The sequence below is a fragment of the Ranitomeya variabilis genome, chromosome 1 (assembly GCF_051348905.1).
Source record: "Ranitomeya variabilis isolate aRanVar5 chromosome 1, aRanVar5.hap1, whole genome shotgun sequence".
Lineage (NCBI taxonomy): Eukaryota > Metazoa > Chordata > Amphibia > Anura > Dendrobatidae > Ranitomeya > Ranitomeya variabilis.
Window position 1 is genome coordinate 151,317,193 of NC_135232.1, and position 18,890 is coordinate 151,336,082.

Consider the following 18,890-nt stretch of genomic DNA (forward strand, 5'->3'; position numbering starts at 1 on the left):
ATAGTACAGCAGTCATGTTCTAACACTCGTCCAACTCACTTGGCACTCGGCTTGTGCCATTCTGATTGATAGCTCAAAGTCGTGAAATGTTCTAATGACCATTCACTCACTTAAATTAACAGTCAATTCTAATTATCATGTCGTCACATTATTTGTCATCTGGCCAATATGTGAATAAAAAATATATTTTATTAAGATTTCTTACTCATTCCAATGTAGTTTTACTCTGCAGTTTAACCCTCTATAATCAGGCCTATTTGACCCTAATTTTTTTTTCCTCTCTGCATTAGTTTTTCTTTGACGTGGCTGTATGGGTCTTATATCATGGAAGAAATATTGTACTACTTGGCCCTGTTTGGGGATACATAAAAAAATTACTTTTAACAGAATAATCTGTTAAATTCAGGTTATTATGGCCTTGATTAGTACCGTAGTTTTTTTTTTATAATATTAAATGTATTTTATGCTAATTACAAAATTGTAATTTATTTTGTGAACAATTTTTCCATTACAATTTTATAAAGTTTTTATTTTAATACCGTTAAGTGTTTACAATCTGACGTATTTATTTTATATTCACATTGTGAAATACAACTTTATGCTATTACATTATACCGAGTGTCACCATCGCAGGCTGGGCTTGTTCATGAGGCTTAAAAGGCTGAAGCCTAGGGGCCCAGTAGGGACTAAGAGCTCATCCTTTTTTTACTGTTATCTGCACACTAGACTTCAATAGTAAAAAGCACTCTGCACCATGTGCCATAACAATACATTTACATATATGTTTATCACAGTGGACTAATAGCACTGGTGTCCAGGTTGTGACGTCATGCCACCACTGTGCGGTTTTGCTGTGAGATAGGCTAATTTACCCAAAAAACGGGGCATATATTGATAAGCTCTACCAAAGAAACAATATAGAAACCCAAAAGAAAATTGGACACTCGAGCTAAAAGTACTATAAACTCTTTATTACAAAGTGTACTTAAAACACCGTATAAAGACGGCAATAATCAATAAATATAAAAACGACACAATTAGAAATGACAGGCGAATAGCCTAGAACCACATACAGAGGCACAATATTGCAAAAGTAATGCCAAAGTAGCCACCATCGTAGTCTCAATAGACCACACTAAGATCCTCACATTATTTAGTCCAATTCACATTATATAATGAGTGTGAAGAGGCTACATAAAAAATATACAGTGGGGCAAAAAAGTATTTAGTCATTCAGCAATAGTGCAAGTTCCACCACTTAAAAAGATGAGAGGCGTCTGTAATTTACATCATAGGTAGACCTCAACTATGTGAGATAAACTGAGAAAAAAAAATCCAGAAAATCACATTGTCTGTTTTTTTATCATTTTATTTGCATATTATGGTGGAAAATAAGTATTTGGTCAGAAACAAAATTTCATCTCAATACTTTGTAATATATCCTTTGTTGGCAATGACAGAGGTCAAACGTTTTCTGTAAGTCTTCACAAGGTTGCCACACACTGTTGTTGGTATGTTGGCCCATTCCTCCATGCAGATCTCCTCTAGAGCAGTGATGTTTTTGGCTTTTCGCTTGGCAACACGGACTTTCAACTCCCTCCAAAGGTTTTCTATAGGGTTGAGATCTGGAGACTGGCTAGGCCACTCCAGGACCTTGAAATGCTTCTTACGAAGCCACTCCTTCGTTGCCCTGGCGGTGTGCTTTGGATCATTGTCATGTTGAAAGACCCAGCCACGTTTCATCTTCAATGCCCTTGCTGATGGAAGGAGGTTTGCACTCAAAATCTCACGATACATGGCCCCATTCATTCTTTCATGTACCCGGATCAGTCGTCCTGGCCCCTTTGCAGAGAAACAGCCCCAAAGCATGATGTTTCCACCACCATGCTTTACAGTAGGTATGGTGTTTGATGGATGCAACTCAGTATTCTTTTTCCTCCAAACACGACAAGTTGTGTTTCTACCAAACAGTTCCAGTTTGGTTTCATCAGACCATAGGACATTCTCCCAAAACTCCTCTGGATCATCCAAATGCTCTCTAGCAAACTTCAGACGGGCCCGGACATGTACTGGCTTAAGCAGTGGGACACGTCTGGCACTGCAGGATCTGAGTCCATGGTGGCGTAGTGTGTTACTTATGGTAGGCCTTGTTACATTGGTCCCAGCTCTCTGCAGTTCATTCACTAGGTCCCCCTGCGTGGTTCTGGGATTTTTGCTCACCGTTCTTGTGATCATTCTGACCCCACGGGGTGGGATTTTGCGTGGAGCCCCAGATCGAGGGAGATTATCAGTGGTCTTGAATGTCTTCCATTTTCTAATTATTGCTCCCACTGTTGATTTCTTCACTCCAAGCTGGTTGGCTATTGCAGATTCAGTCTTCCCAGCCTGGTGCAGGGCTACAATTTTGTTTCTGGTGTCCTTTGACAGCTCTTTGGTCTTCACCATAGTGGAGTTTGGAGTCAGACTGTTTGAGGGTGTGCACAGGTGTCTTTTTATACTGATAACAAGTTTAAACAGGTGCCATTACTACAGGTAATGAGTGGAGGAAAGAGGAGACTCTTAAAGAAGAAGTTACAGGTCTGTGAGAGCCAGAAATCTTGATTGTTTGTTTCTGACCAAATACTTATTTTCCACCATAATATGCAAATAAAATGATAAAAAAACAGACAATGTGATTTTCTGGATTTTTATTTCTCAGTTTGTCTACCATAGTTGAGGTCTAACTATGATGTAAATTACAGACGCCTCTCATCTTTTTAAGTGGTGGAACTTGCACTATTGCTGACTGACTAAATACTTTTTTGCCCCACTGTATATAGGCAAAAACGGCTCAAAATGAACACATCAGATGAATTCTATACATAAAGTCACATTAAAGTGCTAAAAGTAAATGATATAGCCACAATGTATACGGATTTGCAAAATGCAGACAGGTAAGTACCATAATAAACCAAGTCTAAAATGCTATAGTAGCAAGTTGAAACATATACAGGAGGCTTATACAGAAATTCCCATAGCGTAAAAAGTAATGACACTAGGAAAAAAGAAAAACTTCTAAGAAGTGAAATGATGCGGCATACTGAACAGACCTGTGCCCAGACGTGGAGAGGGACCCCAATGGGCGTTTCCCAACGCGCATTCAGTATGTCGCATCATGTGCACATACCCTTAGTCGTGTTTGTTTGTGATATTGAAGTGCCAGAGGGGGCCTGAAATATTTCTAAGCCTAGGGGCCTGGTCATGGGTTAAAGCACTACTCCAGGGTTGATGTTTTTTTTATTTCAGTGCCACTTATGTAATTTCCCTGACACTATTATGCTTACCAGCCTCCATCTTCAGCTGTTCCCGATGCTGCTCCAGTCCCGTGCTTGCCATCTTGTGACCCAAAATTCCAACTGACCAGAGGTCATAGATAACTGTCACAAGCTCTCTGTGTAAGTCCATGAGAGTCTCGTTCTGGCACTCATAGACTTACATTGATTAGTGACTTCTGGCTCGCCCAGCAAACACTGGAGTAATCTGGCAGGTCGCAGCCTACAGAAGAGGACCAGAACGGTGCTGGGAACAAATGAAGATGGCGGCTGGTGAGTATATTACTAAGGACAGGCAACTTACATTAGTGCCACCACTCCATTGGTAAAATAAAAAAATGCTAGAGTGGTGCTGGAGGTAGGCCATGGACACAGATTGATTTTAGGGCACCACTAAAGCCTCCTATAAACATTAGACTAATGTCGGCCGATCCTGCCAATATCGACAGGCTTGTCTGACATTCTAATGTGTATGAGGATGCTGGCCAACTGTTTGTTGGGAGGGAGCGTTGTCGATCGGGCATGTCTGAGTTTGGACTGGTGATCACTTTGTTCTCCCGGAGATAAACTACCTGCAAAGATGTCTTTTGGCGACTTTCTCATAGGGAACACAGTGCTTGGCTGAATGAGCGCACCTGTGTATGGGAGAGACTGCAGATATGACTGTTGGCCGAATGGTTCAGCCGATTTAATGTATTTGGCTGGCTTTAGCATGCCCAATTAGCAGGTATGGTGTAACAACAGCCATGGAGTTCTTGTTAGGCTTCTGGGCCTGACAGCACAATGGTCTCTTCATGTTCTCTATGGGAATTCTGATGACACGATTGAAACGTGGGATTTCGATTGATCATGTGGAGATGAAATGGTCGGGAGTCGAGTTTTCTCAGATTCTCGACTTTACAGCAGGATATGGCTGTCACTTCAGATTGTCAGAGGACAACCATGCAGAGCTTATAACTCCTTCTATACTGCTATGTAGAATAAGCTTTAATAGCTGCGGTAAAAATGAGTATTAGCAGTAATTAACAAGGGTTAAATATACAGTTTCTATACATGTTAATTTAAAGATAAGGTTATAAGTATCTGCTAAAGTGCATTTATTGGTCTTTTGGAATATGAAAGACCGGGCTGCTCTTCCACAAATACTAGAGGAGTGCGGTTTCTAGTCTGGTACAACCCATAAGTAACATAGTTGATTTTTTTTTTTATTCTGTCTGGAAATATATACTGTATATATAGGATAGTATTATGTGACATCAGAGTAATGAGGAAATACATTCTTGGGAATTTTGTTAATAGAAAAGAATTGGAAGCTAACTAACATAATTCTTTTATATTTCCAAACGTTTTCTGCAGACCGAGAGTGATCCATTATAAAGTGATAATATACAACGTAACGTGAACCTATTAACATTCATTCTCTTTCACTTTTAGGTCATCACTTGGAAGAAGATGTCGATTGGCCTGGAGTAAACTTGAAAATAGGGCAGGTGTCAGGGTTAGCTCTGGATCCCAACAACAATTTGGTGATTTTTCACAGAGGTGGCCATGTATGGGATGCAAAGTGAGTGACTTGTAGGAGACTGGTGTCTTAGTATGTTCAATGTGTAGGAGGGTGAAGATGATTCTAGCCGCTCTCTTGAGATTTAGGCTGTTGTTACCTTGTGCCTATGATTTTGCACTGTTTGTTTCTAAATACCTTTGTATTTTATGCCACAACCCTGCCAGAGCAATATGACGACCTCTAATACCTCTCTTATGTTCAGTGCACTTGTCTATGTCTTAATTGTGTGTCCAATCTAAGCAGTGCATTCTGTGCCTTTGAGGAATGCAGAGTCATTTTAATGCTGCAGCAGCTTAGGAGTTAAAGGGAATAATGTCACTAGGCTTTTGTATTCCCATCTGAGAATAGCAAGATGTAGGCGCAAAGACACTGGTTCCAGCAATGTGTCACTTACTGGGCTGCTTACAGTGGTTTTTCTTTATTCAGTCAATGTGTTTCGAAGTACTGCCGACTTCATCAGTACAAGAAAAGCAAATTATGCTGCTCTCAGATTAGGTGGCAAAAACCTTGTGACAGATTCCCATTAAAGTCTGCCAGTTGTCCCAGAGACTGAGAGAGGCTGGGCACAGAAATGGAGGGACACACGGGTTATGCAGGGGCTGGTTGTAGAGAGCCTCTGTGGTGAGCTGAAGCTATGACGCTGTGTAGATGAGCAGTGGAGGCATCTTGCACAGGTTGCAGGATTGCCTGTGTCACTGTCTTGGGTATGCAGGAAATGGAGAAACGAATGGGTTAAATCTGCGCTGCCATGTAGGAAGGATGAAGAATGCCAATCCGAGTATAAGTGGTTTATTAGTCAACGCATTTCGAAGTATACATACATCTTCTTCAGGACAACCACGATCAACAACTGTCCTGGGTATAGGAGAAAGAGACCACCCTAATGGAAAGTTTACCCCTGAGAGGAGGGCATCCTACCTGAGATAGCGACCATAGCCAAGCCATGGGAGCGCGAGCCACCTGCATGAGAGAGTCATATTAGTATTAGTTCTGTGGCCGCTGTAATGTCAGACACAGCCCAGGGGCAATGGTGAAAATAGGGCCCAAGTGTGTCTGTCGTCTCCTCATCCCCTATAGTCATGTCAGTCCACTTTACCTACAGCTGACAATTTGATACACATCTAATCACATATCCTGTTGCTCACATATCTGCTTTCTAATATTTCTACTGAATAAAAGGGTTTATGGCTATTTTTCCATAGAATCATCCTGGGCCCGTTTATGTGATCAATATCAATACTTGATAAAGTGTCTGGACTTCACTTATTATCTTGTTGACTTTAGCACCCTCTAGTGTATGAATTTAGAACTGCAGCAGTAGATGTCAATATTACAAGTGTCATTGTGATGAGCTCCTGTTAGGAGAAGGAAAAGGGGCAACTCTTTCTACTATTAATGTCATTTATCAGTCTGGACGGCTTTCTTGAAAGATCTACTATCATGAGTTACATCAACCAGATTTCTGGAGATTGATCATTGATCTTCTGGTTGCCATATGTGGAGTAGGAATGATTTTTCCCTACTATGAGGCATTCCTGTTGACCGGTGTCATGTCCCACGACTTGAGAAATCATTTAATGTTTGCATTGTTTGTGTTCCATCCTTTCTTTCTAGGCAGAAGTTTGCCTTTCCCTTTATTTTGTCCCAACTCTCTCACTGTAGTCCTGTGATGTATGTTTGTTCACGCCCTTATTCTCCATTTTGTCATCATCCCCATATCTGTATGCATCCTATTACATGTCCTCTGTTGAATATTCCTTTTTACCTGCTGCTTTCATCATAATACAAGAATTTCAGTTAAAGCAATCCTCTTTTCCTGGAGTCTTCTTACATGAGAACGTGGCTGAGTTAAGCTATCTGATAAATCGGTATGAACGTGAGTACAGGTCAATACGGAAGCGCCCAAAAGAATTGGCCTATCCAGGCACCACTGCGTTCTACATACCCATGAGTCAGAATAGTAAAAAGGAATAGCCTGCCTTCAGAGACAGTAACTCAAGGTCTGTGCTGAACCTCAGTGGAAAAGGACATTTCCCAGATACACAGTAACCCAGTTCCCAGCCAGACCCCAGTGTGCATAGAAGCACACACTGCAGATAAACAGTGAGAAGTATAACCCTCATCATCCACTCTTCCTGCCTGCAAGCAAATCATGTCTGAAGCAAGGAATACAATGTCCCTACCAGACTTACAAACACAGGACAGAGACCCAGATCCCCATCCACCAGCTAGTGAAAGAGGAAAACGTACAGTTAAACCTACATGGAAAGTCATGGAGAATTTAGAGACTGAAAAATGTGTTGTATATAGTGATGTGTCTTCACTGTGGGAGAAAGTGCTGAGTCACATAGACACTGTATCAAGGCCTGCTTCTCATGAGTTACCACTTGAGGGAGCCCTAGAACAATTATGCACAGCATACCAAAGGTATATGGAGAAGACTGACCAATACATTATTCTCCTGAAGAAACTGAATTTGCCAGAGACTTTAAAAGAATTGCAAAGTTTCCAGCAGCTTAATTCTGAAAGGGACTGCACCATACGCGACATTAAGACAAAGATAGAGGCTAAAATTGCACGGACACCAGATGCATCATCTCGCTCATCCAAATCGTCTAAGCACTCAAAACGCTCATCTAGGTCAAGTTCATCAAAATATTCCACTCTCAGCCAGCAGCTTATAAGGGCACGTGCTAAGGCAGAAACGTCTAAGATACAAGCAGCCTTTGCGCAAAGGAGAGCAGATATGGACGCAGCCACAGCACAAAAGAGAGCAGAAATGGATGCAGCCACAGCACAAAAGAGAGCAGAAATAGAAGCAGCCAGAGCAGAAATGGATGCAGCCACAGCACAAAAGAGAGCAGAAATGGATGCGGATGCAGCACGCAAGGAAGCTCTGGAGAAGGAATGTGAGCACGCAACAGCCATGGCGGAGTTAAGGATCCTGGAGCGAGCTATCAGTGGGAGTCAAAGAGACAGCATCAGTTTGTGTGAAGTGGAGGCGGAGGACCCTATTGAACGCACAAGAGACTACGTGCTAAGCCAAAATGGCGAACCGCAGATCATCACTAACACTTCTGATGGCGTTCATGCTTCTCCAGGACACCAGGATGCCGATCAACTTACAGAACCCTACACTCAAGGTCAGTACAATGCTCCCAAACTTGAACTTCCTTCGTATTCCAGTATGCGCCAAGACCCTGCATCTCATCAAACTCCACAGGCTATTATCTACACGCAACCCAATATACCGGCAGGTCATTATACTCTCGACAACCGCACAGTGCCAGCTCCGCATGTAGCAGAGACTATACCCACCAAACCGGTTGCTGGACTAAATGCATATGCCACTCCATACTTACCCACGTTTCAAGTCCAAGACGTCTCCACTCCTATGTACAACACCGCTCAGCCCACATTCGTGCATCCTAAGTCAGAAAGAACAGACATGTCCGACTTCGCAAGGTACATGATTCGCCGCGAACTTACTAAAACCGGTCTCACAAGGTTTGACGACCAACCTGAAAATTACAGAGGTTGGAAAAATGCCTTTAGAACCGTAACTAGTGACCTCGGCATCACTGCTGCCGAAGAGCTGGACCTGCTAATCAGATGGCTAGGACCACAATCCACCGAGCGTGTCAAGAGACTCAGGTCTGTACATATCAGTAATCCAACGGCTGGTCTCATGGCTGCATGGGAAAGACTAGAGAAAAACTTTGGCAGTCCAGAAGCCATAGAGGACGCACTGTTCAAGCGATTACAGAGTTTTCCAAAGATATCAAGCAAGGACAGTTCAAAGTTCCTAGAGCTCAGTGACTTGCTGTTAGAGCTCCAGCTGGCCAAGGCAGACACCCACCTACCTGGCCTCAGCTACCTGGACACTGCTCGTGGAGTAAATCCCATTATCTCCAAGCTACCGTACAACGTGCAAGAAAGGTGGACTACACTAGGGTCAAAATACAAGAAAGACCATCAAGTGTCATTTCCTCCATTCTCCTACTTCTGTGAGTTTATAAAAGACGTGGCAGAGCGCAAGAACGACCCAAGCTTTTCTTACCAAGAATCCAGTGGCCCAGCTTCACCTCCTTCTAAATACGTCAGCGCACGCTCGAACGACAGAAACCGCAGAGGTCCAGTGTCAGTGAAGAAGACGGATATTCTTCCCTTACCAACACCAGCCCCAGACAAGAGTAACAAAGGTGAAAAGATAGAGAACCCAAATCGTGAATGTCCCATCCACAAGAAGCCACATCCCTTAAAAAAGTGCATCGGCTTCAGGAAGAAACCGCTCCAGGAACGCAAGGAGCTTCTAAAGAGGTTCGGGGTATGCTACAGATGTTGTGCTTCTACTGAACACCTTGCTAAAGACTGTAAAACTACAATTAAGTGCATGGAGTGTGACAGTGAGGACCACGTACAAGCACTCCACCCATTCCGTCCTGACTCTACACTTACTCCTTCCCCCACCACGAGCCATGGCGGGGAGGACGCAGCTCAAACTGCAAGCCATACCACAATATCTTCTTCATGCACAGAAGTCTGCGGAGAAGACCTCTGGGACAAGTCCTGTGCGAAGATTTGCCTGGTGAACGTATATCCCAACGGTCACCCAGAGAAAGCCGTGAAGGTGTACGTCCTTCTGGATGATCAGAGCAACCGATCACTTGCAAGGTCAGAACTCTTTGATATGTTTAACTTAAAGGGAAATGCCTACCCTTACACCTTAGGTACCTGCAGTGGTGTTACAGAGGTTTATGGGAGAAGGGCCAGTGGTCTTACAGCGACATCTCTCGAGAACACCGTCGAGATACCGTTACCTACACTGGTCGAGTGCAACCAGATTCCATCCAATCGAGAAGAGATCCCAACGCCAGAGGCTGCTCTTCATCACCAACATCTCAAGGGGATAGCAAACAAGATACCAGCCCTCAACAACAGTGCAGATATCCTGATTCTGCTAGGCAGAGACATCCTCCGGCTGCACAAGGTGCGTCAGCAAATTAATGGACCACACGATGCACCATTTGCCCAACGTTTAGATCTAGGCTGGGTAATCATAGGCAATGTTTGCATACACAAGATGAAGAGACCTAACAACATCTCCTCTTACAAGACACACATTTTGTCAAATGGTCGCAGCACCCATTTCCAACCATGCCCACATCACTACTGGGTGAAAGAGAAAGTGAGCAACACCAAGTGGCAACAGGAATCCTTCAACAACATGAACACACTCCAGTCCTGGGAAGAAAACCTCGGGTCATCAGTGTTCGATTCCACAAGTAATGACAACAAGTTGGCACCCACAAGGGAAGATAAAGAATTTATAAAGGTTATGGATAAAGAATTTGTTCAAGACGACTCCAACAGTTGGGTAGCTCCTTTACCCTTTCGTTTCCCAAGAGTGAGGTTGCCGAACAACCTGCAGCAAGCAACTGCAAGGTTCTCATCCTTAAAGCGTACCCTAAAGAGGAAACCAGAGATGGAGAAGCATTTCATTGACTTTATGCAGAACATCTTTGACAGAAATCATGCTGAACCTGCGCCACCACTGAGGGAGGGAGAAGAATGTTGGTATCTTCCATCCTTTGGTGTCTATCACCCTCGCAAACCTAATCAGATCAGAGTGGTGTTTGACTCCAGTGCTCAGTTTGAAGGCCTCTCTCTCAATAACCTGCTCCTAACTGGGCCCAACCTGAACAACAGCCTCCTTGGAGTATTGATCCGCTTCAGACAAGAACCTGTTGCCATAATGGCCGACATTCAGCAGATGTTTCATTGCTTCATTGTGAAAGAAGACAACAGAAACTATCTTAGGTTCCTATGGCACAAGGACAACAACGTCAACAATCAGGTCATAGACTACCGGATGAAGGTCCATGTCTTCGGCAACAGTCCCTCACCTGCTGTGGCGATCTATGGACTGAGACGGACAGCCCAGGAAGGTGAGAGAGAGTACGGTTCCGATGCTTGGCAATTTGTAGAGAAGAACTTCTACGTGGACGATGGGCTCAAGTCCTTGCCCACAAGCGAAGATGCAATTGACCTACTCTCCAGAACACAGGAAATGCTATCCACATCAAACCTCAGACTCCACAAGATTATCTCTAACAGTCAAGAGGTAATGAACGCGTTTCCATCTGAGGACCATGCCACAAACCTAAAGGACCTCAACTTGGGTTCCGATGTTCCTCCAACACAGCGCAGCCTTGGTCTACTGTGGGATATCAAACGGGACACCTTCACTTTCCAAGTGTCACCCTATGACAAACCCTTTACCAAACGAGGAGTCCTATCTGTCATAAATAGCATCTATGATCCTCTCGGGTTTGTAGCACCCATCACTATTCAAGGCAAGATACTGTTAAGACAGCTTACGGCCGAGAACACGGATTGGGACACCCCGCTCCCAACTCAGAAACAGCAAAGGTGGGAGGCGTGGAAGAAGTCTCTGAAGTTCTTAGACCAACTCCAAGTCCCACGTTGTTATTCTCCAAGATCACCTTCGACTGCAATCAGAAGAGAAGTCCATATTTTCTCTGACGCATCTACAGAAGCCATAGCCGCAGTAGCTTATCTGATGACCTTAGGAGCTAACAAGGTACACTGTGGTTTCATCCTGGGTAAAGCCAAATTAACTCCAAAGCCTGCACACTCTGTACCCAGACTCGAGCTTTGCGCTGCGGTATTGGCAGTAGAAATTGCTGAAGTTGTACAAGACGAAATGGACATTACAATTGATTCCTTTACCTTCTACACTGACAGCAGGGTGGTACTCGGGTACATTCACAACCAAACAAAGCAGTTCTATACATATGTGAGCAACAGAGTAGAGCGCATCAGAAGTTTTTCTACCCCTGAGCAGTGGCATCACATCTCCACCGATTTAAACCCAGCCGACCGAGGTACAAGACTCGCAGCTGCTTCTAAGCTTGATGACAACATGTGGTTAACGCCTCCCAGACTCCTGTACGAAGATTTCTGTGCGAACAACACCAAAAATGCTTATGAGCTGGTGGAACCAGAATCTGACAAGGAGATAAGACAAACTATCTCTGCTCACTATACTTCAATGACATCTAGGCAAGGTTTGAAGTCTCATAGTTTTGAACGCTTTTCAAGCTGGTCCTCCGTTGTACGAACTGTAGCTCGTCTCATTCACATTGCTCGCTGTTTTACAAAGGACAAGCCCTCAGGGTGCCATGGTTGGCACGTGTGTAAGAGTCGTCTTACTGCCGACGACATAGACCATGCCGAACAAGTTATCATCAGGTGTGTGCAACAAGAAGAATATTCACATGAGATTGGCAGTATTACCAAGGGAGTCAGCGTGTCCAAAAACAGCACTCTACTCGACTTGAATCCAGTAGTCGATCATCTCAAGTTTTTAAGAGTGGGAGGACGTTTAAGTAAATCAGACCTATACGATAAGGAGCAGAACCCTATCATCATTCCAGGTCGACATCACGTCACTACTCTGTTGATTCGGCACTATCACGAACGAGTACAGCACCAAGGCAGACATCTTACTGAAGGTGCCATCAGGTCTGCTGGTCTGTGGATCATGGGAATGAAGAGGTGCGTCTCTTCAGTTCTCCATAGATGTGTCAAGTGCCGAAGGTTACGAGGAAAACACCAACAACAACAAATGGCGAACCTCCCAGCAGATCGACTGAGCATGGACCAACCGTTTTCATATGTTGGTGTAGACGTCTTCGGGCCATGGGCGGTTGTTACCAGGAAAACCCGTGGAGGAGCCGCGAACAGTAAGCGATGGGCTGTCCTATTCACCTGTCTCAGTATCCGTGCAGTTCACATCGAGGTTATTGAATCCATGGATACCTCCAGCTTCATCAATGCCCTAAGAAGATTCTTTTCCATCCGGGGACCTGCCAAACAACTCCGGTCCGACTGCGGCACAAACTTTGTAGGAGCCTGCAAGGAACTGCAGTTTGACAACTTCTTGTCCGACAATGGATGCACTTGGGTATTCAACCCTCCACACTCTTCACACATGGGTGGATCTTGGGAACGCATGATTGGTGTTGCACGAAGGATCCTCGACTCCATGTTGCTGGACCATAAACTTCCCCTTACTCATGAAGTTCTGGTCACCTTCCTCGCAGAAGTGTCAGCCATAATAAATGCTAGACCTTTGGTTCCAGTATCATCTGACCCCGATGCTCCAACGATACTTACTCCAGCTACACTCCTTACACAGAAGATTGGAGCCGCTACAGTCCCACCTGGGAATTTCGATAACAAGGACATTTACAAACGTCAGTGGAGACAAGTTCAACACCTGGCTAATGTGTTTTGGCATCGCTGGAAGACCGAATATTTACACTTGCTTCAAAACCGTCACAAATGGCAGATGCCCAGTCCCAATCTCCAAGAAGGAGACCTTGTTCTCTTAAAGGACAAAGAGGCTCATCGTAATGACTGGCCAATGGGACTTATCACCAAAGTCCTACCCGGTGAGGACGGAAAGACTCGTAAGGTAGAAGTTAAGGTGACAAAAGGGGGCTCTACCCGAACCTTCTTCCGCCCGGTCACTGAACTCGTGCTGCTTCTACGAAAGGAGGACATCACATGAACTGAACATGCTCCTGGACGTTGTTCACGGCGGGGAGCATTCCTCCTCATTCCCCAGTTTATTGAATGTTGACATTTTCCATTGGATTGAACCCTTAACATTCCCATTGGATTCTGGGTTGGTGGAAGAGTTTGCATGTTTGCGGCTTCCCCAATCTGAAGATGGGTTTTATATACTTGAACTTATCTTTCGGTGTGATCTACGGGTCAACAACAACGAGTTGGACTTAAAAATCTTTTATGTTTATTATTGCATGCATGTTTTCTTCCTCTTGTTTTTTCAGGTTCGAACGACTTCGAAAAATTACGGACATCGTGAAATCCAAGGATTTCAGACGGGGAGTGTCATGTCCCACGACTTGAGAAATCATTTAATGTTTGCATTGTTTGTGTTCCATCCTTTCTTTCTAGGCAGAAGTTTGCCTTTCCCTTTATTTTGTCCCAACTCTCTCACTGTAGTCCTGTGATGTATGTTTGTTCACGCCCTTATTCTCCATTTTGTCATCATCCCCATATCTGTATGCATCCTATTACATGTCCTCTGTTGAATATTCCTTTTTACCTGCTGCTTTCATCATAATACAAGAATTTCAGTTAAAGCAATCCTCTTTTCCTGGAGTCTTCTTACATGAGAACGTGGCTGAGTTAAGCTATCTGATAAATCGGTATGAACGTGAGTACAGGTCAATACGGAAGCGCCCAAAAGAATTGGCCTATCCAGGCACCACTGCGTTCTACATACCCATGAGTCAGAATAACCGGTTGTAGGTGATCTTGATGGCCCTTTAATAATTGTTTTTTTTTCTACAAATAGTACAATTTTCGGGTTCCTATTTTTATACATTGAATGTCTTCCAGTTGACTAACTCTCGTTATTATTTTGGTTGCAGCTCTTTTGATGGGAAGTTTGTTTACCAACAAAGGGGTATTGGGCCTATTGAAGAAAGCACCATACTTGTGGTCAATCCAAACAGCTCGGCCATTCTGAAATCAGCCGGCAAGAACTTGTAAGTCAATTATGACCTGTCCTGTAAAATATTTATGGCCTTATATAAAACTTCATCCTTTGCTGATCAAAACTTAGTTTGCTCAAGAGGTCCACCGATTGACAATGTGTTGGAGAATAGATTCATGCCATTCATGATCAGGACCATTTATCGTGTCCCAGAGTTTGTCCTATCCCCTTAGTAGGCTGATACCTTACCTCTAACATCACTTTCTTTACTCGGCTCTGTAAGGCAGAGCAGAGGAGCCCTTTGTTTCCTTATATAATTGCATCAATTTCATCAGCGTACTGCTTGGGGAAATGTACAGAGGAACAAGATCTCATCCCAATAAATGCATTAAAGCACCACTCCAGCATTTTTTTTATTGCAGCGCAGAAGTGGTGCAACTAATCTATGTTCCCTTCACTTAGACTGATACTTACGTGCCGCCATTTTCATCTGTATTGGTGCTGGTCTGATTGGTCTCTGGCATTTTGTGACCTGCCGGATGGCTCAGGTGTTTCCTGGGAGAGCCGGAAGTCACCACTCAGTGTAAACCTATGGAAGCCAAAGGAGGCCAGAACGAGGCTTTCATAGACTTATATTAAGAGCTTGTGACGGTTGCCTCTGACCTCCTCCGGTCAGTCGGAAGTTGTGGTCACAAGATGGCGGCGTGGGACCAGAGCAGTGTCGGGAACAGCTGAAGACGGTGGCTGGTCAGTAGAAGACTAGCGGCAAGGAACTTAGACTCCAACTTTGAAATAATAACCGCTGCTTTGACTCTTGGAATAAATTAGGCGCATAGTACAACTCTAGAAGTAAGCAATTGATTATTTACTTCATTGTGCATCAGGATTTTTTTTACCTACATGTAACAACTGTCTAGTACTTTGAGTTCAGAAACCCGCAAAATTACTACATTTTATTTTTTCATTAGAGGTGAACCATTGTTATAATTTTTATTTCATAAATCAATGGTATACATGAAAATAAGAAATATTGAAATATATCTTATCAAAGAAAACAGGTTTTTTTTCTCCTCCTGGAGTGATCAAAGAGTTTTATGCTGAAATTCTGGAGGAAACTGAATCAGGGCCAAAAAGTTTCCAGTTCTTATTACAGTGGCATGGTAAAAGTTTGGGCACCCCTGGTCAAAATTACTATTATTGTGAACAGTTAAACAAGTTGAAGATTACATGATCTCTTAAAAGCCTAAAGTTCGAGATGACATATTTCCTTAGTATTTTAGACAAAAAAAAATACATGGTCATTTTTTTACATTATAAAAATTACAAAAAGAAAAATGGGCCTCTGCAAAAGTTTGGGCACTTTTAGAGATTTTTGTGCTGGACCAAGGTTTCAGACCTTAATTAGCCTGTTAGGGTTATGGCTTGTTCACTATCATCGTTAGGAAAGACCAAGTAATGTAAATTTCCCAGCTTTATAAAAACTCAGCCTACTTTAATCTTTTGCCATAAAACAGCAGCCATGGGTTCTTTTAAGCAGCTGCCTACTACTCTGAAAACGAAAATTCTGGAGGCCCAAAAGCAGGAGAAGGACATAAGAAGATAGCAAAGAATTGTCAAGTTGCCCTTTTCTTGGTTTGAAATGTAATTAATAAATGACAGTTAACAGGAACAGTGGAGAAAGATAAGGTAAAGATAAGGTCTTGAAGATTAAGCAACATTTCAGTGATAGCTGCTTATAGGATTGCTAGAGAGGCAAATCAGAACCCAACTTAACTACAAAAGATCTTCAGAAACATTTATCAGACCCTAGTGTTGTTGTACACTGTTCTACTGTTCAGAGACACCTGCACAAACCTCTTCTCTGTCCTCACCATAAAATTCAGCTTCAGAAGTATGCAAAAGAACATCTAAACAAGCCTGATGCATTTTGGAAACAAGTCCTGTGGACTAGTGAGGTTAAAATTAAACTTTTTGGCCACAATGATCAAAGGCATGTGTGCAGAGAAAAGGGCACATAATTTCAGGAAAAGAACATCTTGCCAACCATTAAGCATTGGGGGTGGATCAATCATGCCTTGGGGTCGTGTTGCAGCCAATGGCACAGGGAACCTTTCATGGGTAGAGGGAAGAATGGATTCAATGAAATTCAATCAATTCTTGATGCAAACATAACACCATCGGTAGAAAAGGTGAAGTTTAAAAAAAATTATGGCTTCTACAAATGGATAATGATCCTAAACACACGTCAAAATCCACAATAAACTATCTCAAAAGGCGCAAACTGAAGGTTTTACAATGACCCTCACAGTCCACTGATCAAAACATCATTGAAAATCTGTGGCTAAACCTCAAAGTAGCAGTGCATACAAGACACTCGAGGAATCTCACAGAACTAGAAGAATTTTTCAAGGAAGAATGGATGAAAATCCCTGAAACAAGAATTGAAAGACTCTTGTCTGGCTACAAAAAGCGTTTATAATCTGTGATACTTTCAGAAGGGGGTGCTACTAGGTTCTAACCATGCAGAGGGCCCAAACTTTTGCATTGGCCCATTTTCTATTTTGTAATTTTTAAAATGTAAAAGATGAAAAAAAATGTTTTGCATTAAATACAAAGGAAATGTGTCATCTTTAACGTTAGACCTTTTAGAGATCATTTCATCTTCAACTTGTGTAACTGTTCACAATAACAGTAATTTTGACCAAACTTTTGCATGTCACTGTATGATAGAGACTGTGAAGTCTGAGGACAGAAATATAATGGAAAGGACTAGTACTGGTAGGCATTATATCCATGTGTGCGTTCATGCAGACTGTTACCTCCATCTCCACTCTCTTCCTTATTTAGTCATCCATTCTTGTTCTTCCATTGTGAAGACAAATTCTGAGAACTCTGTGTTTTCCACAATTTACACATGCAATCTCGAGTTCTGTAGAAAATTTATTTCCTTTATTTAAAATGTCTTAATACTTTGAAATATAGTATGTTCTACTCAAATACTGTATCTGTCATTAGAAATAAATGTTTTTAGACTTCTTTATGTATAACGTTATTTTGTCCTTTTGTATTTTAGATTTTATTTGCCTCATGGGTTAACAGTTGATGGAGATGGCAACTATTGGGTCACTGATGTTGCTCTTCACCAGGTACAGCAGTATTTTTTTAGGATCTTACAAACAAAGCTCTCTGTATTTATTGTTCGTACATTGTGTTATATGCTCCATAAGGGACTGTGGCAATGTTTGGAGCATTGTCTACAAGAAGAACATTCGTAACAGGTTATTACATATATTTATAATCAATACAAGTCTTCTTTAAAGGGCAATGAGACCAGTTAAGTAGCAAAGGGTATATTTTTCTTTGCCCAGCATTTGGCTCTTCCATATAAAGTACTGTGCAAAGGTTTTAAGGTGTGGAAAAATGCTTTAAAAAACAGAAGTATTAATAGTTTATCTTGTACGAGTTAACAAATTGCAAAGTGAATGAGCAAAAGAGAAATTAATATTTGGTATGACCAATTACAGCATTAATTCTTCTGGGTACTCTTGCACACACTGAACCCAAACAGCCCTGATCTCAACATCATCAAGTCTGTCTGGGATTACATGAAGAGACAGAAGGATTAGCACAAGACTACATCCACAGAAGATCTGTGGTTAGTTCTCCAAAATGTTTGGAACAACCTCCCTGCCGAGTTCCTATTTTTTAAAGCATTTTTTACACCTGCCAAAAACTTTTGTACAATACTGTATTAGGAGAGAACAACTCAAAAAGTAAGGTCCAGTAGGAAATCTTTTCGCACATTGCCTTCCTACCCATGGGAGTTTCCAATCATGAGTCAAGTAACTTTTTTCATCAATGGACACAATGGCTGTAAACAGACAACTCTATACAGGCAACCAAGGTTTTCAAAATTCCTTTTATGGGCTCTACTACTATAAAGCATAAATTACAAAGATTGGGAAAATTGTGGTAACCAAATAAGTGGTTCCATGAAAAAGGAGGCACATGGGAGAAAGTATGACGGCATGGTCAGACTACGCAGGGCTTGTTTGTAGTCTTTGGGGGCCAAATCTGGCCTTCAGGGTAATTATATTTGGCACACGGCGCAGCCACACACATCCTGAACGCCAATACAGTTGAATGCAATAATGGCAGAGGGAAGCAGTCCTTTCCTTCACCCATCATTCTCCCTCTGTTTCTGACGTCTTAGCGCAGAGGGTGCGATGATGTCACTACAATGTGATGCACTTCAGAGCACTCTCTGCGGTGACAGGGAGCGGCGAGTATGGGCCCATTATACTGTATGGAGGACTATGTGGAGCCCATTATACTGTATGGAAGACTATGTGTGGGCCATTATACTGTATGAAAGGCTATTTGGAGCCCATTATACTGTATGGAGGACTATGTGGGGCCAATATACTGTATGAAGGACTATGTGGGCCCATTATACTGTATG

General features: G+C 42.7%; 1 protein-coding gene across 8 annotated transcripts in view; it reads left to right on the forward strand.

Moving 5' to 3' along the window:
• Positions 1 to 18,890, forward strand: part of PAM (peptidylglycine alpha-amidating monooxygenase) — a 267,028-nt gene that overhangs the window by 231,156 nt on the left and 16,982 nt on the right. For all 8 annotated transcript variants that reach the window (XM_077289753.1, XM_077289771.1, XM_077289788.1 and 5 more), the window contains 3 exons: positions 4,746 to 4,875; positions 14,364 to 14,480; positions 17,502 to 17,574. In XM_077289753.1, coding sequence (XP_077145868.1) covers positions 4,746 to 4,875; positions 14,364 to 14,480; positions 17,502 to 17,574 — 320 coding nt within the window. The remainder of the gene's footprint in view (positions 1 to 4,745; positions 4,876 to 14,363; positions 14,481 to 17,501; positions 17,575 to 18,890) is intronic.